This window comes from Hylobates moloch, unplaced genomic scaffold (genome assembly GCF_009828535.3).
Source record: "Hylobates moloch isolate HMO894 unplaced genomic scaffold, HMol_V3 SCAFFOLD_8, whole genome shotgun sequence".
Taxonomy (NCBI): Eukaryota; Metazoa; Chordata; class Mammalia; order Primates; family Hylobatidae; genus Hylobates; species Hylobates moloch.
Genome location: NW_026652283.1, coordinates 9,318,207 through 9,345,479, shown reverse-complemented (window position 1 = coordinate 9,345,479; position 27,273 = coordinate 9,318,207). Strand labels below are relative to the sequence as shown.

Here is a 27,273-nt window from a genome sequence, read left to right as displayed (position 1 = left end):
AAGCTTTATAGGTAAAACAGGAAACAAAAGAGGCTTAAAACATGAACGTATCTGCATATTCAAGGAATAATGAGGAGCTCATGCGGTTGGAGTGGAAGACTAATAGGAGGCTTCGTAGAGATAATGTACAGCATTAGGTGCCTTTGTGAGAGATTTGGCTACTATTTTGAGCAGATGAGGATTAATTATGGGGTTTTGAGCACAGGAAATACATGATCTGGCATAAGTTTTTAAAGGCTTAATCTACATTCTGTTAAAATTAGACTGGAAGAGGAAAGAATAGCAACAGAGAAATCAGATAAGAGATGGCTATTACTAAAATCTAGGAGAAATATGATGGTTCTTCTAACTAGGATATTGTTTGTGGAAATGATGGCACGATGGGATATAAATGGATGTGTGAGAAATGAAAGATTCAAAAACAGCTCCAGAATTTGGGAGCAAAACAACTAGAAGCATAGAGATATGATCGAGTGAAAGGAGGAAGAATTCTCTGGCTACAAGGGGAAAATTAGAAACCAGGAATGCTGTTTGGGGAGCTAGATATATGAGGAAAAAATTCTGGGCCAGACATATAAACAGACTTACATTCCTTTTGTCCAAAACACAGCAAAAATAAAGGAGAAATGGAGAGAGAAAGGACTATAAGAAAAAAAGACGATTAGCCTTTTTTTGGATGACATATTTTCTTGTATTTATGAAATGGAATGCCCTTCCTCGGGTTATTGGCCTTGCTAATATGAACATTATTGTTTATTGATCCTAAATATCTATAAACATTTATTGCACTATATCATATAAAAAATGGTAATTTATAGGTAAAGAGTTCATAGAAAGTGTAGATGTTCCGTTTAGAAATTAGTATTTTATTTTTCCTAGGTGTATATGCCATGGACAAAACATTTGAGAACAGTTCATTTTCAGTCCACTCATTTTTCTGGCCAAAAATAATGCATTTTCTCCTTTAAAAATATATATTTTTGGGGGGACAGAGAGGTGGGGAAAACAGGGTCTTACTCCGTTGTCTAGGCTGGAGAGGAGGGTATATGTATATGTATATCTATCTATATCTATGTCTATACCTATATCTGTATGTATATAGAGAGAAGTGAATTTCTTCTGATCTGTATTCCATTTTCCTCCTCCAATGGTTTAAGCAATAGTATATCAAATATTAGGTAGTTGAAGTTAAGAAGGTAAAGAAGGCCAGGCGCGGTGGCTCACTCCTGTAATCCCAGCACTTTGGGAGGCCGAGGCGGGCGGATCACGAGGTCAGGAGATCGAGACCATCCTGGCTAACACGGTGAAACCCCGTCTCTACTAAAAATACAAAAAATTAGGCGGGCGTGGTGGCGGGCGTCTGTAGTCCCAGCTACTCGGGAGGCTGAGGCAGGAGAATGGCATGAACCCGGGAGGCAGAGCCTGCAGTGAGCCGAGATCGCACCACTGCACTCCAGCCTGGGCGACAGAGCGAGACTCCTCTCAAAAAAAAAAAAAAGAAGGTAAAGAAGTTTCTCTATCTCTGTCTCTTTAGTTACACAGTATCACTACCTATTTCACATAAGGCTCTCAGTCCTTCAGTCTCTCACCTTTCGATCTAATTGTCCCTTGCTTCCTCCTAAACATTCATTGAATGTTTCTCTATTAATTCCCATACAAGTAGGGGACTTGTTTTTACATAGCGCACATAGAGGGTCATTTATCATTCTGAAGATTGAAGGTATTTAAGAAAACATTGTATGTGAGACGGGAATGAGGTATTATACCTGTACCAAAATCGCAGTTACACAGTTTTTATTTACTGAATCCAGAGCAGAATGAACCAAGATTCTCCTTGCTGAGTCCAGTTGCTGCTTCATAATCTTTTTCAGCACAGCACTCCAAGCATGTATTGCCCATCTAAGTTCTGATAACAACAGGGACCACAGCTGAAACGGACCTTTATTAAATGCTTTTTATGAGTAAGTCTCTGCACAAACTGGACTCTGGTTTTTATGTGTTTACTCTTCACAATCATCCTTTTAGGTAAGCATCATTCCCATTCTTGTTCTGTGTTTTAGAACATCTGAGGCTGCCTGCATTTTTGCTTGAGTCTCTCCAGCTTGTTACATTTCTCCTGGTAGAATTCTGAAGCTGACCTGTCTGAGAGAGTGCAAAAGCTATTGAGTTCCACAGCAAGTCTATCGTAACATGACAAAGATATCCTTCTAAGTTATTTATTTATTTAAATTTTGTTTTACTTCATGAAATATTTCAAATTTACAAGAAGATGTAAACAATAATATAATACCTACCTGTGTATTAGCTACTGAGATTTTAACATGTTAACTAGATCGCTTTTAAAATAAAGAAATTGTTATGGATATGACTTGGGTTCTCATCCCACTACAAACCCACAAGAGACTGGATTAGGTTCCTAACTCTAAATGACCCAAGGTCATGTATCCACATAGGGTTAAAACTATAGCTCTCAGGGCTTGGTGCCTATATTTGCGATCACTACCCATACTTCTCTGGCCTGGATGCCCAATTTAATTTGTGACACATGAAGATTCAGCATTCTAACTGCAGGCTTGCCTCAGTATTTTTTTCCTTAAAAAGACTCCACATCATATTGGTATAAACTGTATTTTTTAAAACTTATTTTACTATTATGTAAGATAATTTTGAGGAGAACATTATAGAAACTTTATTTCCTAAACACAATGCAGTTGGAGTTTCTGTACATTTGAACTGCTTTGTGAAATTGAATATTCTCTTCATGTGCTGAATTTCGTAGGCAAGTGGCAAGAAAGTTCTAATCATTTATTACTAGATTCCACATAAGCAATTAGTGTCTGTTTAAATTTCTACAACATACTTAGGACCAGTTATAATTCCTGGCAGTTAGTAGGTATCTAGTAAACATCATAGTTATCATTGCCTGGGTAATTAATTAAATATTGAAGAAGAGTTAATTCTTTCTTAGGACATCAAATACTATACAATTTCAAGAGAGGGGCAAGACAGACTCATGCAGAAAATAACAACAAAACTGGCTTTTTTCCAAGCACACAGGTGCAGCCCTTGTACAGAACAATGGAAGTGGCATGGAGACAATTGCTACCAGTTCTATAAAGACAGCAAAAGTTGGGAGGACTGTAAATATTTCTGCCTTAGTGAAAACTCTACCATGCTGAAGATAAACAAACAAGAAGACCTGGTAAGATTCTGAGGCTTTTCAATGTTTGAAGGATTTCAAAAAGAGGCCTTAAAAGCGTTAGGCAAGAAGATTGTAAGGATCAAGATTATCGGTCCACAGGTTTTCACACTTGTTTCAATCTGGGCCTGAGTCTTATTCCTATTGCTTTGAACGGTCCCCTGAAGTAGATAGAAGGAGTTGTGTTCTCCACAAATACACACCCTTAGAAAGATGAGCAATATCACTTTAAACTCCCCTCTCAGGGAGCAAAGGTAGAATGTCTTAACTTCTTTCCTGTTTTGATTTGGGTAGAAAAGGAATAATATTGATGCAATGTCAGAAACATGAAAATAGGGCTGCCTGCTCTTCCATTCTAAAAGTGGCAAAGCTTTTAAGTGGAAAATATTTAACTAAATTATTACCATAATCTGCAAATATATATCTTGCTTTCCAGAAGTTTACAGCCTAGGACAGACTGGTCAAGGCAAATGTGACAATAAAACTACAAATTGACATATTTTGAGTTAGTACATGCAATTAAAGTACATAATTAAAATATGGTTATTCCCCTTTCTCTCATATTTATTATTGCCTTTGAATTGAAGTTCTCAAATAGTATGGCCGTTGCTTATTTATCATTGTTTCTCTAGAATTTAGCAGAGATTTTTCTTGATGAAGAGTAGGTTATCAACAAAGGGTTAATTGAATTAAATGCTCAGCTCACTACACAAATTCTTAACATCATTCTAATTACTTCTTAATTTCTACCTACTTCCTGAAATTGTGATAAAAGAACCTCTATAATTTCTCTCAGCTACTAATACTTTATAACCCTTTCTCGATGGCTTAATTTAGGCATAAAGCAAGGCAATTTCTTTGACTAAGACAGTGTGCCCCAGCAAAAACCCTCCTAATTTTTCTTATTCTCTTTCATTCCTCCACCTCCAGCATACACTGCAAACTCAGGTATAAAATTGAACTATATTATATCATGTGGTAGGAAATTTTCTTGTTAAAGCTATGTAGTTATTTTCTATCATGAACTTCATATATTTGTATATATTTAAATCCTTTTCATATGATTTGCTTTCAAAACTTTTAATTTGAAGGCACCCCCCCGTTTGATTGGAATAAATATTTTCGACTACAGTTATTTTCACATGTTCACTCTATGACTATTGCTTGGTAATAGCTTCATTTACATTTTCAATAATCTCTCATTAAATCAGTATATTTTATTAATTATCTGAGGGGTTTTGGATGTAACAATGAAACAAAGTGTATGGCCTTGAGAAACTCATTATTTAAATGGATAATTATAATAAATATTTAGATAATTTCTATGTTAAAATATTAGGAGTGCACTGATCCTGGGGAGGTTGAAGCTGCAGTGAGCCATGATCGTGCCACTGCACTCCAGCCTGGGCAACGGAGTGAGACCCTGTCCCCACCAATCCTCCAAAAGCACGTATTAGGAGTGCAGAGTGAGACTAGATAGAAGTAAGTAAATAACTTTTTAAATGTAAACATATGTTAAATATGGATATTGGGAAAAGAATTACCATGTAGAGGACTATACACATGTGTGCACATAAATATTTATAAATAGAAATTTAAAATTTTCTTTCTCCTCTTCCTAGTCTAAGACATAAATCATCCTTGCAAATTTTTCTTTTACTTTTATTCTTCCTTTCCCAGGTATTTTTAAAGGTTACTACCTCATTCGTGCACTTTTCCCTCCATATTCTTCCATGTCCCACAGTCATTCCACATCTCTTTGTTAGTCTTTCCCTCATATTTTTATGTCAACATTAATGTTTAATTCTGTGCCTTAAAAGCCATGGGTCAGGAACAAATCTTGGTTGATGTGATTTCTGCTTTCAGAATATCGACATGTGTTCCATATTTACTAAGACAAAATAAGTTATTAAACCTGGACAAATTTCTGACTGGCCTCAGCATAGATGCTTTTTCTCTTAAGCGTATGAGCATCTATGTGAAGCAGGACTTGTGTGTGCTTTGAGAAAAGTGCTGGCTGGCCCATGCATGTCTGTACATGTGTGTAATCATGCCACCAAAGCTAAAGCCTTTCTTGTGTGCTTTTCACAGGACTTTGCCGTGTCTGAGAGCTACTCTGAGTTTTTCTACTCTTATTGGACAGGGCTCTTGCGCCCTGACAGTGGCAAGGCCTGGCTGTGGATGGATGGAACCCCTTTCACTTCTGAACTGTAAGCCTTCAGGATATTTTATGGGAAAGGCATTTAACAAAGATATTTTGCTTGAGTGATAGAGCTCAAGAATTTGGTCCATCAAGTATTAATGAAACTTCTGCCTTGTACTGGATACTGTGTTTCCAGGAGGATGCCTGAAGATATTTGAACCGTAGTGCATCCTCATTTTGTGTGTGTGTGTGTGTGTGTGTGTGTGTGTGTGTTCATTTGATTGTTTTTTGAGATAGGGTGTTGCTCTGTTGCATGGGCTGGAGCGCAGTGGTGCAAGCTCTCCTCACTGAAACCTCTGCCTCCCAGGCTCAAGCTCTCCTCTCACCTCAGCCTCCGGAGTAGCTCGGACTACAGGCGTGCACCACTACATGCAGCTAATTTTTTGTCTTTTTTGGAAAGACAGGTTTATGACGTGTTGCCCTGTCTTGTTTAGAACTCCTGGACTCAAGTGATTTGCCCATCTTGGCCTCCCAAAGTGCTGAGATTACAAGCATGAGCCACCGCACCTGGCCAGTGCTTGCTTTTGAACTGCTTATAAGCCAGTGAGGGAGAGAGATACATAGCATTAGTAAAACATCAGGGTAGTTCTCTTGCTGCTTTCGGAAGTTTGTGTCTGGGACATACTGCAGATGAGAGAAGGGAGAGACAGAGAGAGAGAGAGAGAGAGAGATCTTTCCCTGAATGAGTAAATTGAAGCCCCGAAGTCCAGGCTGTAATGGTGGTTGCCTAAAGTCACACAACTTGTCAGTACTCAGAGATAGGATACGAGTGCTTGGCTATCTTATCTGCAGTAAAATAGGGAGCACATCTTTTAAAAAATACAGTCTCTGAGAAAAGATTTGCTGAAAATGTAAGGAGTAATATAAAACACTAGTCGTACATACGCTGTGAGCATTTAGACAGGAGTACACATGGTATCTGTGTTAGTCCATTTTTGCATCAGCATAAATGAATGCCTGAGGCTGGATAGTTTATAAAGAAAGGAGGTTTAATTGGCTCACAATTCTGCAGGCTGTACAAGCATCTGCTTGGCTACTGAGGAGGCTTCAGGGAGCTTTACTCATGGCAGAAGGCGAAGCCAGAGCTGGCATGTCCAATGGAAAGAGAGAATACAAAAGAGAAGGGGGTGGGGGGAGGTTCCAGGCCCTTTTAAACCACCAGATCTTGCATCAACTAACTGAGTGAGAACTCACTCATCACCAAGAAGAGGGCACCAAGCCATTCATGAGGGATCCACCCCAATGACCCGAACACCTCCCATCAGGCCCCATCTCCAACACTGGGGATGACATTTCAACCAAGATTTGGAAAGAACACACATCCAAACCACATCAGTATCCTTTGAAACAGGAAATTGTAATTTCTCTATCAAAATACATCACATCTAAAGCCATATTTGAACAGACACCATTCTTCCCTAGATACATTATGTCATTTATTCTCCCAGGAGACAGGATATATTTGATGTAATCATTTGTATTTTACAGTTAAGTAAACTGAGTTACGAAGAAGGTAGATAACTTTTTAAGTGGCAGAAAAACTATATAAATGTGGAGGAGAACACATAGCTTCGCTTTAGTTAGAAATGATTTTTGCTGTTTGGGGTGACCTGCTGTTTCTAAGAATGAGTATGGAAACTTAGGGGCTGAAGAGAAAGAGGCATATGACCCCATTTTCCCAGTAAACTTATTATGGTATCTAGACTATAATTTTATCACCCTAGAAAGAATGGGTATTTAATATTTTATTTTAGAAATAAACTGTGATTAAATTTACTTTTTCTTCCTTTCTTAAGGTTCCATATTATAATAGATGTCACCAGCCCAAGAAGCAGAGACTGTGTGGCCATCCTGAATGGGATGGTCTTCTCAAAGGACTGCCAAGAATTGAAGCGTTGTGTCTGTGAGAGGAGGGCGGGAATGGTGAAGCCAGAGAGCCTCCATTTCCCCCCTGAAACATTAGGCGAAGGTGACTGATTCCCCCCTGCAACTACAAATAGCAGAATGAGCCAGGCGATGCCAATGCAAGGGCTACCTGAGACACTGGGAAATGGAACATAATCAGGAAAGACTATCTCTCTGACTAGTACAAAATGGGTTCTCGTGTTTCCTGTTCAGGATCACCAGCATTTCTGAGCTTGGGTTTATGCACATATTTAAGAGTCACAAGAAGTCTTATTTACATGCCACCAACCAGCCTCAGAAACCCATAATGTCATCTGTCTTCTTGGCTTAGAGATAACTTTTAGCTTTCTTTCTTCTCAATGTCTAATATCACCTCCCTGTTTCCGTGTCTTCCTTACACTTGGTGGAATGAGAAACTTTTTGAAGTAGAGGAAATACATTGAAGTAACATCCTTTTCTCTGACAGTCAAGTAGTCTATCAGAAATTAGCAGTCACTTCCCAGACTGTACCACCAAATACACAAGGAATTCTTTTTGTTTGTTTCAGTTCATACTAGTCCCTTCCCAATCCATCAGTAAAGATCCCACCTGCCTTGTCTATGCCGTTTCCCAACAGGGATGTCTCTTGATATAAGAATCTCAATGCCTTATAAACATTCCTTCCTGTGTCCATTAAGACTCTGATAATTGTCTCCCTTCCATAGGAATTTCTCCCAGGAAAGAAATATATCCCCATCTCAGTTTCATATCAGAACTACTGTCCCTGATATTCCCTTCAGAGAGATTAAAGACTAGAAAAAAGTCAGCCACTTCATCTGCACCTGTAATAGTTTCAGTTCCTATTTTCTTCCATTGACCCATATTTATACCTTTCAGGTACTGAAGATTTAATAATAATAAATGTAAATACTGTGAAGTGTGTGTGATTTTACAATGGACTTCTTATGGTTTGTGGGAAAATTCAGCATGGAAATGCTTTTCAAAATATGATGGCAATCATTATTTTGATTGTGCCTTACTGAGAGTTTTTGGGGAATTTACAAGAGTACTGATTACATGATTATCTGGAGAAAATAAGATGTCTTTGAAATACATGTTGGCTTCAAGAGAACAGTTTTAACATTTTCCTAAAATGAAATCTTTTTGAGGCGAGCTTATGGCATCAACACATGGTTGATGAGGAAGCTGAGTTGCATTAGTGCACATGATTTCCAGTCAGGTCATGGGAAATGAACAGAGACAGTGACATCTTTGCAGCTGCTCCTTTGTGAAGCACTTCTTTCTTGAGATGACTCCATGCACAAATACAACAGGCATCGTTGGGAGTGACACCATCACAGCCACCAAGTTTATTGGTTTATTGATAAATCAATTTGGAGGGTTTTATGCTAGAAAGAATAACAGTATAAATCTTTGTTTTCCAACAGTGGAAACTGAGGTGCTTCAGTTTTGTTTTTCATAAACATCTATCTCATGGTAAAATGATGTACAGTAGCAATCGTATGCTAGAACACATTGATGCTCATTTTCATAAACTTCATTTTGTTAGATTGTCACTTAGCAAAGACTATTGCAGATTCTTCCTTGAGAACTTTCCTTTCAATTTTCTGGTGATTTCCTTAAAATTTTCTTCAGGGTCGAGCAAGTTCTGTTGCTATATTGTGTCATGCCAAGAAAACTGTGTTTTAGGTTAGAAAATGAAGATTTTAGACCCCTTATTCTGATTTACTTCCTAGGCAAGTCGCTTTACTTCATGAAGCCTATTTCACTGCATATGAAGTAGAAATAGTTATAATTTCCTCATAATGTTACTCTTAGCTGAGATGAAGTAAATGTGAAGTCAGTTTCATAATGTGAACTGCAATATAAAATGTAAGGGAAGTCAAGAAAATATTTTTAAAAGGATCTAGTGATTTATTTTTAAATATAGGGGTGCACACACACACGCATAAGCAATGTTAAAAAGAAAAAAACTTTAGCTCAATGATATTTAAAAGAGTTTAATTGAGCAATGAAGCATTCACAAATCGGGCAGCCTCCAGAGCCAGAGTAGACTCAGAGGCTCCAGTGCAGCCATGTGGTGGAAGAAGATTTATGGACAGAAAAAGGAAAATGGAGTAAAGAAAATGGAAGTGAGGTACAGAAAAAGCTGGATTGGTTTCAGCTCGGAGTTTGCCTTATTTGAACACAATTCAAATAGTTGGCTACATTTGATTGGCCAAAGCACAGTGATTGGCACAAGTGTAGGCTAGGGTCTGTTTACCCCTCAACTTGTTATAGTTGACATTATGTACAGAGAATCCTTTAGGCTGAACTTAAAATACGTAAGAAGGCAGCGTTAGGCTAAACTTGATTTATTAATAACAACAAACTTCTTTGGAAATTTGTATTTATGAACAAATTGTAGAAGGGCACCTACTTTGGAGAGCTAAGGATTTTATTACCAAATATTTTTGACAATGAGTGCAGATTTTCAATGAAAGTAGTTCATATAATAGGTACATAACAAGAAATGAGAAGTAAGCCTGCAGTTAAGCAATCGTTATGTAAGCCTTGTTGCTACAGAAAGAAAATATGACTGATAGGAGGAAGTCAAATGATTTTGTGGACTAAGCTGTAAAACAGAGACATGCACTCATTGAAGTTTTGACTCCCTAGCATCCTATGTAGCTACAGTCTAGCTCAGGGATGGATGACGAGCTTCTCTTTAAGTGCTATTGATGTGAAGGGTCTAGCTGCCTGCAGAGTGAGTTTTGAATGGTATGTCATTCCAAGTCTGGGACTACGGGATAGTGTCACTTTAGATTGTGAGGAGGAAAAAATAGCATACATTTGACATACTTCAGCTCCTTCCCTCAGCTTATTCTTCTTCATCTTTCCCCTTAATCCGTCTTTAAAGCAAAACTCACAATATTGATCATGATGTGAACAAACATTTCAAAACAACAGAATAAGTGAATAGCATAACATTCTCACTACACACTTTTGAAAAATCGATATTAAGAAAAGGAAATAATGATAAAGTGAATTTTAAAATCTGATTTGCTAAGAACAATATCCAGTTGAGAATCAGAGAGGGGCACTGTATGAATTGGTTTTTCTGGATGAGGAGACTTTTTCTTTCTAGGTTCTTGTTTATGTAATTCTGAAGAAATTGCAGGAACAGTCAAACGAGGAGCCCAGCCTTTCCTGGTAGAGCTGAGATCCCGGTACACAATAAGCTCTTTCTCTTCCTGAGGATATTGAACCCACTCTCAGGATTTATCAACAGGAAACAGGCCATGAGCACTGTAACAGCAGGAAGTGTGAGAAGAGTAATGGGGAGCTTTTATTTTGAGGATGCAAACACATTATGAACAAGGTAGAAAAGTCTAGTAGGTTGTCTCCGGGCCAGCTTTAATATTTGGGAGTCAACTCCTCTGTAGAGAGATTCTTACAGTATTTGAAGATTACAAACAGCAGGATCCTCTGGTTTAAAGTCTGCATGACTTTTGTACACGCTTCATTATATGAATAGATTTTTAGGCTCGAATAGTATCTACTATTATTCTACCAATATTATTATTATTATTATTAAGTATATATTTTTATACATTTAATGTACTTTAACCAAACATGTAACAAAAGCTCTTCACATTTGCAGGATAGTTTTATTTTTAGTTTTCTTTTCGTTTGTTTAAGACTAACTTAGAACTCAATGAAAGAGATCTAAGATGCCCAATTCATTGTTGGTGGGACTAGGATATAAGACTGGCAAGCTCAGTGTTGTATTTGAAAAGCCTGGGTATCCTGGACCAAAAGCAACCTGCAGAGAAGAATCACCCAGCTATAGCATCTGTGTGGAAAGTAGCGTTGTTGCTGAGGAGATTTGTAGGAGTTGAAGTCAGCTGCACGGTAGATAAATTCTAATTTGAAAATACTGCATCATACACTACGGGATGACATCAGCTGAAGGATGTTTGCCTTTTGCTTTATTGTACTTTTTAAAGAATGATTATAAATGCTTCATATCCTTTCTCTAAACATAGTTCCATGACAATACTTTGAAGAATCTTTAAGGCAAACAGTCTTTGCTAGTAAATTCCGCTATTGTTTCTCCTTTATTCCAGGTTATTACATTCAGCTGCCAACTGTCAGCTGTAAAAATCAAACACAGGAGACAATATATGCTGTGTTTTCTCTGCTATTCTCCTTTTTCAGGTTCGGCAGAAAATTAGAGAAAAATCTCTTTTACTTAAACTCCCACATTTAAACTCTAGGTGAAGGGTACATAAACAAAAACATGCTCTTCTCATCCTTACACAACCTTACCCATTGTAAAAGGTCATTTAGGTAAGAGGAGATTTAGTTTCATTTAAATGATTTCTAGTGACTCAGAGAATTAGGTTTTTTTTTTACTTTATATATTTAAGTGATGCCTTTATGCTCAGGAAGAAAAGATGATAATCTAATGAATCTCAGCTCCTCCTTATGAGAAATGAAGAATTAAATAAAATTATACTGAATTAAGCAAATATTTATTGAGAACCTACTATGTGGTATGGCGTTCTTGTAGGGACGTAAGTGATAACAAGTAATATAATAATAATTAAAGAATCTGTTCTTTCTGTAGATCACAAGGTTCTTTGCTATTAATGGTCTCTAGGGAATAAGATAGTCCATGCTTCAGGGAGTCTACAGACTTAGGGCAGAGAATGTCTATAGATTTATTTGAGGAAAATCCATTAACTTTAAAGCAGATATTCTCTCCAGAGAGTTGCTGACATTTTACACAGAAACTTTAACTTCTCAATATCCCTGCAACAGGGGCAATAAAAGGGATCATTTTTGCCTGGAATGCACAAACAAAGGTTGATGTGTAGAGATGATTGGTGTAGTCCAGAGAACAAAACCAAGCACGGAGTGTTCAACTCTGTGCAAGACTATTCTCAGCACTGACATATATTTACAGTCTAATCCTCATACAATATTTTGAAGTAAGTTCTGTTGTTATCTTACAATGAGGCAGTTGAGGCACTGAAAGATGTTATCGGAAGTGCTGGCATGTTAATCTTGAGGGACCAGACCACGAGCCCTTTGGTTTGCGAATGCCAGGCATGGTCATTGAGAGGAAAGAGGGAATTCACAGAATTCTCTGGAGAACATTCTGATCCTGGCATCCTGACTATTCCTTCTGCTTATGTCAAATTCAAGTAGTTCATCTTTCTAGAAGAAATCAAATCTTAAAATGTACATTGTCTTACAGGTTGCAGATAGAAGTCTGCCTTTCTTCCAGTTTGGAAATTCGTATCTCTGTTCTTCTATCCTATCAGTCTAATAACATAATGCGTGAAAGCCCAGAAAATGCATAGAAAGATCTCACAGAAAGTGAGTTTAAAAGGCCAAATTTATTTATTTGAAAAATATTAGTCAGCTGTAACTGCATCACCTCCCGCAAAAACATAGATGTGTACCTCCTGTGAAATTTATAGTCATTCTGGGCTTTAAACAATAAAAATGATTTCCATGTGTTTGTTCTTAATTCTTCAGGGTTTTGTCCTCTGTAGCTCTAAATAAGTTTTACTCTTGCACTGTGAACAATATCAAATGAAATCTGGACGGTGTGGAAGAATATTCCCAAGTGTATTATTGAGTCCCAGGGTTGCTAATTTCGTTGCCCACATTTTGGTTTACTGTTCTGTTTTTTTTTTGGGGGGGGGGGTTTTCCAATGGCGTGTTCCAAATAACAGTGTAATAGAACACTTTGAACACAATTTCTTTCAGGCAGAGGATCTCAACGCATACTTCTCACAGATAAAATACTTCCAAGTGCTGCAGTTAGATGAAAGAAGGGAATTGTTTTTCATGTATCCACAGACTTGGTTAGTTGACTGGGATCTCTCTACTGGCAACCTGGAAAGGCAAGTCAACATTTCTGAGGTTAGATTTGGGGGTTTCAGAAATGCTCCTGAGGGTAACGAAGGAGAGGTGTGTGGCTGCTTGTTTTGTTTAGTATTAACGTAGCACCCTCCTGTGGTGGTCTCGTCGTCCTTCTTCAGTAACTGCTGCTTTCTCTCAATAAAGAATGTTAATATAATTTGAACAAAAACAGCACGTAAAGAAAAAGAAAACATAGATACCCAAAGACAGTCCCTAAATTAGAATCTCTTTGCTGACTCTTAATTTTCAAAATACTAAGGCACCTGATTCTGCTTCTCCATCTCTCCACTGCCATCTGAAAAGCTTAATGTGGAAATGAATAGTTACTCCCTAAACATTGCGATACAAAAGAAACACACTTGATAATTATATTATTCATCAGACACTCAAATTGTGAGGTGAATTTTCTATAAGATAATAGCGGCAGGGCTGGGAAGGAGAAAGACTTAGAAGGCATGAAGCTACTCTTAATTTTGTTAGCTTTAATCCCAATTAGCCGCCTGTAACATTATCATGCTGCTTGTCCCTTGAAGAAAATTCATGGTACAAGTTAAAATAAACTTTTGAATTCCCTCATGTTTCTAACTTTTCTTGTAGCATTTCACTCAGAGACTTACAGGCCAGGAGAAGGAGAGGAGCCATCTTGCCAAAGCCAGCGTCCGCTGTGTCCATCCCGAGACAACCCCACCCAGTAATCATAGCTTCCTTTAATCTTCCTCAAGCTGCCTGTGATAAAATCCTGTAAGAGGCAAGAACTGAACTGTGAAATGAGAAAAACAAACAAACAAAACTCTAGTGAAATATAAAGTGTGACATTTTGCCTAACTAGAAATTAATGGGAACTTGAAATCTGGAAAAAGAGAGAAGGGAGTATTATAAAAAAGTGCAGATACATTTTTTACACTCTTTTCTATTGCTCTATGATCCATATGGTGTTAAAGACTATGAAAAAAATAGACAACTGGGATTTTAAAAGTTTCAACATATTCAGAGCCTGGCAGGTAGTATACGTCAAAAAAAAAGAAAGTGTTATACTGAACTTTCATTATCAAAAGTAAAAATATTCTTGACATCATAGACCACATAGAATGGTCTTTCTCGGTATACTTCGATGTGGAAAAATAGTTCATGAGATTCCAGGAGCACCTTAACTATGAGCACATTCGGTTAGAAGAAGCATTTCTAATTTGTGTCATCAAATTTGCACATAAAATAACTTTTTGCACATACAACTGTAATAATTTACTTCAAGTGTTCTTGGTTTACTGCATATCTTTGACAAATTATTTTCTCATGATTTTTGTTGAAATGAACTTCATCTAATTACCGAATATAGCAGGTATACATTTTTTATAGGGCCAAAAATGTGCAATTTTGCATTCTATTTCATATATTTGTGGGTAGAATGAGTTCAAGGAAACATCTTATTGTTCACTTGTTTTATTTTATTATAATTAATTTTTTTTGAGATGGAGTTTTGCTTTTGTTGCCCAAGCTGGAGTGCAATGGCGCAATCTTGGCTCATTGCAAACCTCCGCCTCCTGGGTTCAAGCAATCCTCCTGCTTCAGCCTCCCATGTAGCTGGAATTACAGGCTCCCAGCACCATGCCCGCCTAATTTTTGTATTTTTAGTAGAGGCAGGGTTTCACCACGTTGGCCAGGCTTGCCTTGAACTCAGGTGATCCACCCACCTTGGCCTCCCAAAATGCTGGGATTACAGGTGTGAGCCACCCCGCCCAGCCTATTCACTTGTTAAGACATTGGTAAACTAGATTTAAGGCTAATTAAACATTTCATTTAGCAGATACTTATTTTTCAAGACCTATTTATTTCATGGCATCACTTCAGTTTTTTTTTTTTTTTGAGGCAGAGTCTCGCTGTCGCCCAGGCTGGAGTGCAGTGGCGCAATCTCGGCTTACTATAGGCTCCGCCCCCCGGGGTTCACGCCATTCTCCTGCCTCAGCCTCCCGAGTAGCTGGGACTACAGGCGCCCGCCATCTCGCCTGGCTAATTTTTTGTATTTTTAGTAGAGACGGGGTTTCACTGTGTTAGCCAGGATGGTCTCGATCTCCTGACCTCGTGATCCGCCCGCCTCGGCCTCCCAAAGTGCTGGTATTACAGGCGTGAGCCACCGCGCCCGGCCACTTCAGTTTTTATACTTCTGTTTTTTCTTGATAATTACAAGATTATTATAGGTTATTATATTTGCCTACAGCATTGAAAATAATACGTTTAAAACATATCTGCAACTATAATGTATGTATATCTTGAAGTGGATTATCATGCTACGAAATAGTATTCTCCTTATTCCCTCCTCTTTTTAATTAACCGAGGACATAGAACAAACATATTCTTCTCGATTTCAGATAACCATCCTGTTTTTATGTTTTCCCATTAAAAAGAAAACAAAAAATACGGATTCCGACTTTGTTTCTTTTAAACCTTTAGTTTTACAATTATACTGCTGTTATAGAATATTAAGGAATTTTATCTTATGAGAATGAGGGATTTCTTTTAATAAGTTTTTAATGATATTTCCTGAATAACATGAGACCACAAAACAGTGTTTACCATTTCTTCTTTGCTCTCTATTTGTAGCAGCGTGGAACCTTCCTTTAAACAATTCTCTTGACTGGTGTGCCAAATGCTCCAAATTTCAGAAACATAGTAACAGCTTTCTCTGTTCTGAATCCAATTGTTTGGACAAAGACTGCTGTTATGGGCTTTGAATAACAACATTTTACTTTAGTATCTTATCGTAAAATATTAACAACATATATCCCCCCAAAAAGCCTCTTGCCTCACCCTCAGTGAGGCTGAATCCCATAATGTAATGGTTCACATGATGTAGCACTTACCAATTTCAGCTTCTCTGAGGCTCAATATGGTAAGATTCATGTAATAATTTCTATCTGCAATGGGCCCTTAACTTAAATATGAAATTAATTTTGGGATATATTTAACTAAATTTTTTCTCTTCTATAATAATTAATCTGATTATTCCGGTTTTATCAATCTTTCCTTTCTTTGAATTCACATCACTTGTTTGCTTATTGTTTCATGTCTGTTAGTCTTACTGCCCCAATTTAGCCAGAAATGTACTGGACCATTGGATGGATTGAATAATAAGCCTTGAATTTATGTTTAAATTCTGAGAGCTAAACAAGGAAATATTTTATAGATAATGGAGAGAACAAGTAATCCACCTTAAGGAGTGATTTGAAAACATGCAGGTGAGGAAAATTGGAGAAGAACATAAATGAACAATATACTTAGTTTAGGACTCTAATACAACTAAGAAGTAAGCCTTAATATTTAATCAATTTTATGGAACCTGTTTTAAGATGGAAGATAGTCACAAAAGAAGGATGGTCAAATGTGTAAAAGGGGAAGCAAAGAGCAAGAATTTGACCAAGTGTTTCTGGCACTGGTTTATAGAAGGAAAGACACTGAAACTTCTACAACTCTGGTTTCTAGACAGTCCCTGTATTTAGGCCAAGAAATAATTCATCAGTAGCTTCCATGGGCCAGATGTTGAGTTGTTTAAAGCTCTTCAATATCTTTTGTTTGGAATGCCTGCTAACCAATATCCTGAACATTGTTAGAGTTATAGTATAAATAGTGTAGACAATGGTATTTGTGGCGTTGAAGAACATGTTGGACTTGTACGTCTCCAAAATGGATATTGTTATTCTATTCAAGGTTGATGGCTCAGAGGCGGGCCTCACTCGAGTTTGCAATGGGCTGCTGCATATAGAAGCATTGTTGGGCACACAGTGATCCTTCAAACATTTGATTAAATTTTAATCAGAAGGAACTATGGTTGATGTTTGACTTCTCTCACTGGCAATTATGTAAATGGTATCGAGTCTAGGAAAGTTAATTCTCTAAACTATATGTACAAGCATTATGAAATGCCAATTAAGTAACCATAGAATACATGACAAACTATATGACAGGTACAAATAGACTCTGCATTAGGTTTAAAATGCTTGTAAAGCATATAAAAGATTAAACTGGAGTAACTTCATAGAATTTTTAAAAAGAGCTAGGTCCTGCTTTGTAAAAGAATTTTGTGGTAAATACTCTCATTTTCAAAATGAATTTTTCTGCTCAAAGCTATCTAAACTTGAATCTAAAACAGTATCTAAACTAAATATATTGGGAAATTTGGAGCTAGAGTTAAAATATCCTTACAAATTTGAATGGCTGGATAAAACGATTTTTTTTTTTGTGCCTGTGTTTTTTTAATCTGACCTACTAATTGCACACACACCTCTTTGGCATTTGACCGTACATTTCCTTTAGTTGCATTCTTCTGGATCCCTAGTGTTTCCACGTAGTATTGGATGTTACAAATAAGATTGAACTGAAGAGTGACCAAAATTATGTCACTCTTATTATAAAATCCTAACAGTTTTGCAGAGAACAAAATGTGTGTCACTGTTTCTTTTGAGGTATTGGTGTATATATTTAGATGTATACAGTGGAAACTGATTTTTATCCATTACCTGAACTTAAAGAGTTTTGCATGAAGGTTTGACAATATTTCATCTGAAGGGCATGGCTTCTCTTCCATTCTGTAAAGTTTAGCAGTGCCCTCTCTTGTTGGATAAGTTTTTCTTGCTGCTGCATCGCAATGGTGGACACCTGCAACACTTCAAGTGACAGCAATCATTCCTAATAAAATCCTGACATTTTATAGCAAAATAATCCTTCAACACAGACTAAAGACAACTATAAATTACTATTATTTTTGAGACTTGAAGTTGTATTATTTTAGGTTTTTGCTTAAAATTTACATTGTACGAGAATCAAACACTACAAAGGACGTGGAACAAAATGTCTCTTTGCACCCATTTTTAATTCACTTGATTTTACTACCCCCAAACAACCAGACTTACCAATTTATATTTTATTATTTGGGAGCTTTTGAATATTACACATAAGATAAAACAAAATGAAACTTTACAAATGAAGGCAAATAAATATAAAACTCGCTCTCTCCCCTTAACACAAGTGGTAACAATATATTTACATGGTTTTGCACCTTTTATCATTAACATGCGTATTTGAACACAGTTCCGTATCAGTACATAGACATGCAAAATTTAGTTCAATAGCAAAACCAGGAAATTGACATTGATACAATCAAGATACTCGGCTCCTCCATTACCATCAGGATCTGCCCTTGCCCTTTTATAAGTACACCCACTTCCCTCTTGCCTTCACCCCTTGTTTACTCCTGGCAATCAGTAATTTGTGTTCCTTTTCTATTTTATCACATGAATGACATATAAATGGTATCTTACAGTATGTAACCTTTTGCTATTTGCTTCGTTCACTCAGAATAATCCTCTGGAGACTCATGCAGATTGTTGTTTAAATAAATAGCTCACCTATTTTGTATTGTTGAGTAGAATTCCATGATATGGATTACCACTACTAGTTTAACTGTTCACCCACTGAAGGACATCCGGGTAGTTTTCAGGTTTTAGCCATTACAAATAGAGCTACTATAAGCACTCATGTACAGGTTTTTGTGTGAACATAAATTTTCATTTCTATGAGGTATACGCTCAAGAGTGCAATTGCTATGTTTTAAGGAAGTATGAAGTTTACATTTTTAAGAAACTGCTACACTATTTTCCAGAGTGGCTACAGCATATTACATTTCCACCAGGAATGAGTGAGTGATCCGCTTTCTCTGTAGCGTGACAAGCATTTGATGTTGTCACTTATTGTTATTTTGGCCATTCTGATTATGTATGTAGTAATATCTCAACGTAGTTTTAATTTGCATTTCCTTAATGGCTAATGACATTGAACGTCTTTTCTTGTGCTTATTTGACATCTGTATATTCTCTCTGGTGAAACGTCTTTTCATGTCTTTTTGCCATTTTCTCATTGGATGGTCTAGTTTTTTACTAACTAGAGAGTTCTTTGTACATTCTAGGTTCTAATCCTTTGTCAGATATTGATTTACAACTATTTATTCCCAGTCTGTAACTTGTCTTTTATTTACTTATTTATTTTTGTAGAGATGGGGTCTCTCACCTTCTTGCTCAGGACAGTCTTGACCTCCTGGGCTCAAGGAATCCCAAAGTGCTGGGATTATAGGCATGAGCCACCACACCTGGCCTGTAACATGTCTTTTTACCTTCTTCCTAGTGTCTTTTGCAGAGTATGTATGTTTTATTTTGATGAGGTCCATCCAGCTTACCAGTTTTTCCTTTCATTAATCATTTTTTAATGTAAGTCTAAGAATTATTTGCCTACCTTTAGATTCTGAAGATTTTGTCCTATGTTTTCTGAAAGTTTTACAGTTTTATGCTCTACATGTAAGACTGTGATCTATTTTGAGTTAACTTTTAATTTTTGTGTAAAGTTGAAGTCTTAGGCTTATTTTCTTTTTCTGTTTTTCTTTCCTGTGGATGTCTCATTTCTCCAGCGCCCTTTGTTGAAAAGGCTATCCTCCTTCTTGCAATTGATTTGCACTGCTGACAAAATCATTTGGGTATATTTGTATGAATCTATTTCGGGATTCTTTATTGTATTTTATATCTGTCTTTTTGTCCACTAATACACCTAGCTTTAATTCATACAGGTTTTGAAATCAGGTAAATTGATTCTACTCAGTTATATAATTGGTTTAAAATAAGTTTATGATATGTTAATCATTATTAGATTGTGGCTATTGAATAGACATATTGTATAGAGAGAATGGCATCAAGAAAAATTAATTAGTGAATTAAAAAACAAATAAAAACACCTATGCATGTCAGCCAGACCTTTAGGATTAAAAATCCTCTTTTAGAGAGAAATAGAACAACAAAAAAGGAGAACAAATGGGCAAATCTGTAAAATTATTTTCGTATTTTTAACCACAAAACAGAGGTAACCAAGATCACACACAAAAATCATCTGACTAAGAGAGGCTGGGCGTGGTGGCTCTCGCCTGTAATCCCAGCACTTTTGGAGGCTGAGGGGGGTGGATCACTTGAGGTCAGGAGTTTGAGACCACCATGGCCAACATGGCAAAGCCTTGTCTCTACTAAGAATACAAAAATTAGCTGGGCGTGGTGGCGTGCACGTGTAATCCCAGCTACTCAGGAAGCTGAGGCAGGAGAGGCACTTGAACCCAGAAGGCAGAGGTTGCAGTGAGGTGATATCATACCCCTGCACTCTGCACTCTGGCCTGGGCAACAGAGCAAGAAAAGAAAAGAAAAAGAAAACATTTAATTACATAGCTACATATTCTGATCTGTTTTACTTATCAACATTGCTGCTGAGAAGAAAATACCAGAAATCAAAAGCCATGGACTAGAGAAAGCAGATGTTTATGCCCTGTCCATTGGTGGATAGTTAAAAAAACCCAGGCTGTCAGCTGCTTGGACCTTTTCCCTCGTTTTAGCAAAATGATGGATCTAACCAGAGTCAAGTGTAGGACAGTGATGCTCTGATTTTATCCTATTAATAATCTGGCATGTTTAGACACTGAAAAATAATAATTTTCCTCTCAGATTCAAGATACAATTCTAAAATGTTACATTTAGATACTTTTTTAGATTAGCTATATTATAGGAGCTGTTGTTTATTACTGTCTGAGCAGCTTATACTATATGAAACTGTAATAAAACTGGAGAAAGGGAAATGAGACTTCTCTTCAGAGTTTCACCCCAAATGGGAAGCGAAATATAGCACCTTTATTGGGGTTGAAGTTGTAATAAATTTGCAATGAGGAATAAAGACAAAACAATATAATTACCTAGGGAAAAATAGTAAAATACTTTTAACGTCCCCCAAATAAAATTATTTGTTATATGATATTATACATTATACCTAATTGATGAATTAAGAAAATGAACAGTAAAAACAAATTAAAAAGCTGATTTCTTAGAAAATATTTTGAACTAGAGTTTTTTTTAATAAAAAAATTATGGCATAAATAATGTGGTAGAAAAATTAGAAAATGTGAAATAGTAGGAAGAAACTAAAAATTAAGTCTACTTACTTTGAAACCTACCACTCAAATAATGGCCATTAGTATTTGGTTTATATCTATTGAAACTCTTTTCTATGTATGTATATAGAAAAGTATTTTATATACAACATTTAGAAAACCATATTTTTATATAAATGTCTTTTTAGAAATCTTCTTTCACGAGAAAATATTGCATAACCATATTTCCAAAACAATAACAATGGTTCTAGATTTCTTTAAATAATGGCATTGTATTCTTTTATATAAATATGACAATTTAACCGGGTCAGATAGGTATGAACTGTCCTTTAGTAATATAATGAGCAATTTGTAATTAGCACTTTCATTATATTCATGTTATGATACTTTTAAATAAAAGGTTATAGTTTTCATTTACTACTTTTTGTCAGAAACATGGTCCTATTTAAAAAATATATATGTATATAATTTAAATATATTTTCATATTTGTCTTACGATGCAAGTTTTCATAAAGAAAATTAGATGTAACACTTTAATTTAAAATGGAACATAATCAAAATTGATATTTATTAAAAAATAAACATGACTTTTGCAACTCAAAGCCTACTGGCTATAACATAATCTATAACCAGCTGGGACAAGTAATTAGTTATTAAACAGAACATTTCACATGAAGAAGCTGCTTGTTGCTTAACACAACAGTTTTATTATGGTAACTGGTTTTATTTTTTTAAAGCCTTAAGTGTTAAAAATGTATAAGAAGACCTAGGCAAATTATAAATTTAAAAACAACAACAATAAAAATTAATAGTCACTAGAACAAAAGCTAAAGGAAAATATACTTTACACCTGTATAGTGATATCTAAGTTTTGTGAGTATATATTTTTAGCTAGTAAGACAAAATAAAAAGAGCAAAAACTTTTATTTGTAAGAATTTTCTAGAAATTACTGGAAGTCTTAAGCACATGGTTTTCTAGCTATGTTTCTTTTATCCTCATCAAAGTAACATTTTCTTCATACAATTTGTGTTTGGGGAGTTAATATTTTTTAAATATATACTACATTCATAGGATTAAAACATTTAAAAAAATCCAAAAAGTAAACATTGAAATATCTTTTTCTCCTCATCGTCACTATTTATCTCACTCCTCTTGCCCTCACTTTTAGTATTTCTTATATAACTTTCCATTGTTTGTTTAAATTCAAGAAAATGTTCATTCTTAATCAAATTGTAACATAGCATATACATTTAAAAAATAATTTCAGCTTTTATTTAGATTCAGGGGTTACAAGTGCAGGTTTGTTACTAAGGTACATGATGCTGATGTTTGGGGTACAATTGATCTCATCAGCCAGGTTTTAAATGCTGCTTTTTTGCACTTTACATACAGAAGTGTTTCTTCTTTCTTTTGTTGTTCTTGCTTCAAGGTATTCTATTGTATAGATGATGTACCATTATTTATTAACATGGCCTCTTATCAATGTGGTGGGTATTTGAGGCTTTTCCCCTATTGTTAAATTGCAGGTTTATCTATACGAACAATTTCCAAAAGTGGTACTGCTGGGTCACAATTAATTAATACAGTTTAAAATAACTCACTATCTTAGGAACATGATTTATAGGTTTCATATAAAGAGATTTCGTTTACTAGACGGAGAAGACAGGTATACACTGAACAGCAAATCTTTAGACAACATGGAAAATGTAGAGTGTACTTTTTTTTTTTTTTTTTTGAGACAGAGTCTCACTCTGTCACCCAGGCTGGAGTGCAGTGGTACAATCTTGGCTCACTGCAACCTCCACCTCCCTGGTTCAAGCAATTCCCCTTCCTCAGTCTCCGGAGTAGCTGGGATTACAGGTGCACGCCACCACTCCTGGCTAATTTTTTTGTATTTTTAGCAGAGATGATGTTTCACCATGTTGGCAAGACTGGTCTTGAACTCCTGACCTCAGGCAATCCGCCCGCCTCAGTCTCCCAAAGTGCTGGGATTACAGGCATCAGCCACCACACCTGGCCTAAAGTGTACTTTTATAATCGCCCTTATTATGTAGTGTATGATTTTTGTCTATATAGTAGACAAAATATTTGGCAATCGGAGACTATAGATTTATGTTTACATAAAAACCAAATTGTATATCCCATTCACTTGACAACAGTGCTTCAAGGTGTTACATCTTCAGTTAATTTTGTTTGTAATTGGAAATGATTTTATTTGTTAAGTTTTAAAATCTTATTACCCCAAATCATTATCATTTGTAAAATAACATTGAAATTCATTATATAGAATTAACATTTAAAGAGTATTTTTTGATATTTGCAACGCAAGTTAAATATGGATTCTTATATTGTAGAGTTACAATGAAGTTTGGCAACGTGTCATTTAAAGTCCTCAATTTTTACAGAAGAAAGTAGATTATTATGTGTTAATTGACTTAACTGGTCTTTTAAATATAAATTGTTTCCACAGGTATTTAATATGTGTGCATCTTAAAAAACAAACTCACATTTGCCTAAAATATGTATTTTTTAAGAAGACCCAAAGAGAGTACATAGAGAAAAAGAAAGCTGCCTTGAAGTTCTAACATTTCTGTTAAGCTGTGAAACTTTGAGGAGACAGACAAAGTAACAATTACTGATTAAGCTCTTGGCAATTCTTAAAACGTTCCTCTAAAAACCAACAGAAAATGAAGCTCACAACATTACCTAAGCAAGATCAAACTTCCTATACTTTGTGAATGCGAATCTGAACCTTTCCCTTCCTTATTCTCAGATTCATAATTCTTCCTCTCCAGCTGATGTCTTTTAGATAGAGATATGATTTGCAAAGGCATATAAGAAGGAAACATCTACATTTTTCTTAGTGCTAGCATGAGTGATGTTAGAGGTTCATAGTTCTTTTTCTGGAATCTGAAGCTCTGTAATTATTATATTTTATAAAAATTTCACTTGCCAAACATAAAAGTATGTCTTCTATTTGGACTAAAAAGCAATGTGATTAAATGTGGTCGAACGAAGCTCTCGGGTTTGCATTAAACATTTTAAACTGAAACTTGCCTGATATAAATAATCTTTTAATTTAAATGTATATTAGAAACAGAAAAGCAGAATGTGAAATCTTTCAAATGGCATGCTTTAGCACGTTAACATGACTCACAAATTGAATCAGAATATGTTATTATTTTCATTGTTTCTCCCAGAGACCTATAGCACATGATTTGAGTTAAAAAACATGCAATAGATCATTGAAAGTTATCAGGGGCATCCAAGTGCTCAGAGAGTTCTATCAAATGATTGAAATTTGTGGCCATTATTTTATATCATTTATGTGCATTCACATATTAATTGATTTTCCATCCATTTATAAATTATGAAGTTTTATATATAATGATATACATATTTTGAAAATATCTTTTAGTACTTACACTTGACGCCCAAGAAAATGGATGCTGTTAATAATCCCATGCAGAAAATACATGAAATCATCATCACAAGACAGCATGCTCCTAACCATGGAATAGGAAAAATGATACTGAGTTAGAGAAAGTAGATAAAAAAGACGGGGCAAGGACAGGTTGAGATTGAGTAAAAGAAGGAATTAACACTGGCATTTCTACTGAGAGTTGTTGGGGCCTGGAATGTGTAAAAGAAAAGGAAAAAGAGAACCTTTGCTCAAATGCATTGAAATACAACTCATAACTTGGAATATATGTGATATGGAAATTGCCAAATTAAGTAGATTTAATAGTATACTTCTGTTATCCTTATCTTTGATGTCACACCTTACCAACTAATTATATGTATTCTTTTCCAACAATCTTTTAGAGATTCCCCCAAGCCAAACGCTGGCTTTATGTTTTGAGATAAAAAATGCTGTCTCACATCTCCCCATCTCTTCAGTGTTACTTGAACATGATTAAATAAAAGAAAGATACACATTTTAAATATACACTTTTAAATATACATTTTTGGAAGATGAACAAGTCTTCCAAGGTAATTTTACAACCCTGCAGAGAGGATAAAAAAAGGAATATGTGATTTTTTGTATTCAAAACACTAATCAGAGAAAAATAGTTAAAATTTATCTTTGAACATTGTGATAGGCAGAGAAATGCCCCTGCCTGACATGCCAGTGTCATAATTCCCGGAACTTGTGAGTTACCTTATGTGGAAAAGGGACTTTGAAGATGTCATTAAGTTAAGGATTTGGGATGGGAAGATTAGCCTGAATTATCTGGATCCTTTTTAAATGAGAGGTAGGATATTGGAGGGACAGAGCATGGCATGATAATGGAGACTGAGAAACATTTAAAGAGGTTATGTTGTTGGCTTTAAGACAGAAGAAGGGTCCATGAGCCAAGGAAAGCAATAAATCCAGCTCTAGAAACCAGAAAAGACAAGGGATAGAGTCTTCCACTCGATCCCTGCCAACACCTTAGTTTCAGCCCATTGAAATCCATTTCAACTTGTGACATCTAGAGCCCTAAGATAATAAATTTATGTTCTATTAATCCCCTAAGTCTGTGTGATTGGTTACACCAGCAGACAGGAACTAATATAGATATTACATGATACAGACAGAACTAATCACTGCAGCCCACAACTCTAGGCCAATGAGATCTTGCCAGTTTTTCAACCTATGTTTTCTCTTATTTCTTTTTTTTTTTTTTTTTTTGGAGATGGAGTCTCACTCTGTCACCCAGGTTGGAGTGCAGTGGCACGATCTCGCCTCACTGCAAGCTCCGCCTCCCGGGTTCACGCCATTCTCCTGCCTCAGCCTCTCCGAGTAGCTGGGACTACAGGCGCCCACCACCACGCCCAGCTAATTTTTTTGTATTTTTAGTAGAGACGGGGTTTCACCGTGGTCTCGATCTCCTGACCTCGTGATCTGCCCGCCTCGGCCTCCCAAAGTGCTGGGACTACAAGCGTGAGCCACCGCGCCCGGCCCTCTTTTTATTTCCTAGTATTTATCAGATAATTTGCAGAATGTTTTAATAGGAGTTCAATTAATTAAAGTTGTATTTTTTTTTCACGTATTTCCCAAATCTAGGTATTCCTTTTCTTTTCTGGAGAGGCAGAGGAAAAAATAGTTCCACGTATTTATCAAGTTCATTGCTCTATTTTTCACCTTTACTTACTCCTTCTCCACTTCATTAGCATTTCAGGGACATTACAGTACCCTTAAGTAGATTATCTCAGATTAGAATAAACATCTTGGCCTCATGATAGAGCAGAAAAAAAACAAACAAACATGAACTCTAAAGTCTCACACAAAATAAATAGTTAGAACTGGTTACCTGAACATTTGGAAGACAGACATTTCTGGTAAGTGTTTGGTGCTGGACTATCCCACTGAAGAGAGGTGTATATTTCTTCCTCGTGCATGTCTAAGGTGCTTTGATAGGAAAGCAGCCCACACAGGAGGCTGGAACAAATAACTCCTCTTGTGGTTTGGAGCAGATTGGTGTAAGAACTGAAATTGGTTACATTTTCACAGTAGTGGGAAAATATGTTTGTGTTTAAGGAGTAGAATAGATGCACCTTCATTCAGAAAGTGGAAGTTTATGAAGTCTAAGCCAAAACACAACTTGGTGAAAAAGGAAATGAGAGAGAACTGAATTCAGAATGGCCAATGATAGAACATTTTTTATCCGGTTTCCAAAATGTAGCAGATGTTGAAGGTGATAGCAGTGAGTTCAGAAGAAAAAGATGTAAGTGCAAAGAACATACTTGCATTTGGTATAGGAGATGAAGCATAGGGGTGACCTAGATAGTGAAGATATAAAGATAACTCACATTGGGCAAACCACAATGTAAAGGGTGGGAGATCACTGGGCAGCCTTAAACAACAAAGCTAGGAAGGGATTTCAACCTTAAAATAAATTTACATACTGTATATCTGTTAGTGTAATGCTACTTACTGTGATAAATAAACCTCAAAATATCAGTAACTTAACACAATAAAAGTTTGTAACTTACATAATGTTTTAGCTCCAGGAATCCTAGTTAGTGATAGCGTTCCTCCAAATGAGACTTGGGATTCTTTCATCTTGTGAGACATTGGAGTCCTTGACTTCTATCCA

General features: G+C 36.1%; 3 protein-coding genes across 4 annotated transcripts in view; 1 reads left to right on the top strand and 2 right to left on the bottom strand.

Annotated features, from left to right (window-relative positions):
• The window catches only part of CLEC1A (C-type lectin domain family 1 member A), a 26,567-nt gene extending 18,344 nt beyond the window's left edge, over positions 1 to 8,223 (top strand). For both annotated transcript variants that reach the window (XM_032159590.2, XM_032159589.2), the window contains 3 exons: positions 3,051 to 3,202; positions 5,291 to 5,409; positions 7,199 to 8,223. In XM_032159590.2, the coding sequence (XP_032015481.1) occupies positions 3,051 to 3,202; positions 5,291 to 5,409; positions 7,199 to 7,379 (452 nt within the window). In that variant the 3' untranslated portion in view covers positions 7,380 to 8,223. The remainder of the gene's footprint in view (positions 1 to 3,050; positions 3,203 to 5,290; positions 5,410 to 7,198) is intronic.
• LOC116472663 (C-type lectin domain family 9 member A) lies at positions 1,837 to 27,255 on the bottom strand. Its single transcript, XM_058442705.1, has 7 exons — positions 27,170 to 27,255; positions 26,488 to 26,615; positions 24,616 to 24,696; positions 17,738 to 17,884; positions 15,798 to 15,949; positions 13,844 to 13,965; positions 1,837 to 2,142 (listed from the first exon to the last, which is right to left on the bottom strand). Exons 2-7 carry the CDS (start codon positions 26,573 to 26,575, stop codon positions 2,106 to 2,108), a joined length of 627 nt encoding a protein of 208 aa, XP_058298688.1. The 5' UTR covers positions 26,576 to 26,615; positions 27,170 to 27,255; the 3' UTR covers positions 1,837 to 2,105.
• CLEC12A (C-type lectin domain family 12 member A) overlaps positions 17,824 to 27,273 on the bottom strand; it is a 124,699-nt gene continuing 115,249 nt past the window's right edge. Inside the window, exons 7-9 of the mRNA XM_058442704.1 lie at positions 27,170 to 27,273; positions 24,616 to 24,696; positions 17,824 to 17,884 (exon numbers count right to left, since the gene is read on the bottom strand). Coding sequence (XP_058298687.1) covers positions 27,267 to 27,273 — 7 coding nt within the window. The 3' untranslated portion in view covers positions 17,824 to 17,884; positions 24,616 to 24,696; positions 27,170 to 27,266. The remainder of the gene's footprint in view (positions 17,885 to 24,615; positions 24,697 to 27,169) is intronic.

What these genes read in the sequence shown, in the direction of transcription:
- LOC116472663 (XM_058442705.1), bottom strand. Translation starts at nt 26,575, where the DNA reads ATGCACGAGGAAGAAATATACACCTCTCTTCAGTGGGATAGTCCAGCA. An exon ending in TCTGTCTTCCAAATGTTCAG is followed by an intron (nt 24,697 to 26,487) that starts GTAACCAGTTCT and finishes TTCCATGGTTAG; the next exon opens with GAGCATGCTGTCTTGTGATG. An exon ending in TAGAGAGCAAAGAAGAAATG is followed by an intron (nt 13,966 to 15,797) that starts GTAAACACTGTT and finishes TGCCTCTTACAG; the next exon opens with GATTTTATCACAGGCAGCTT.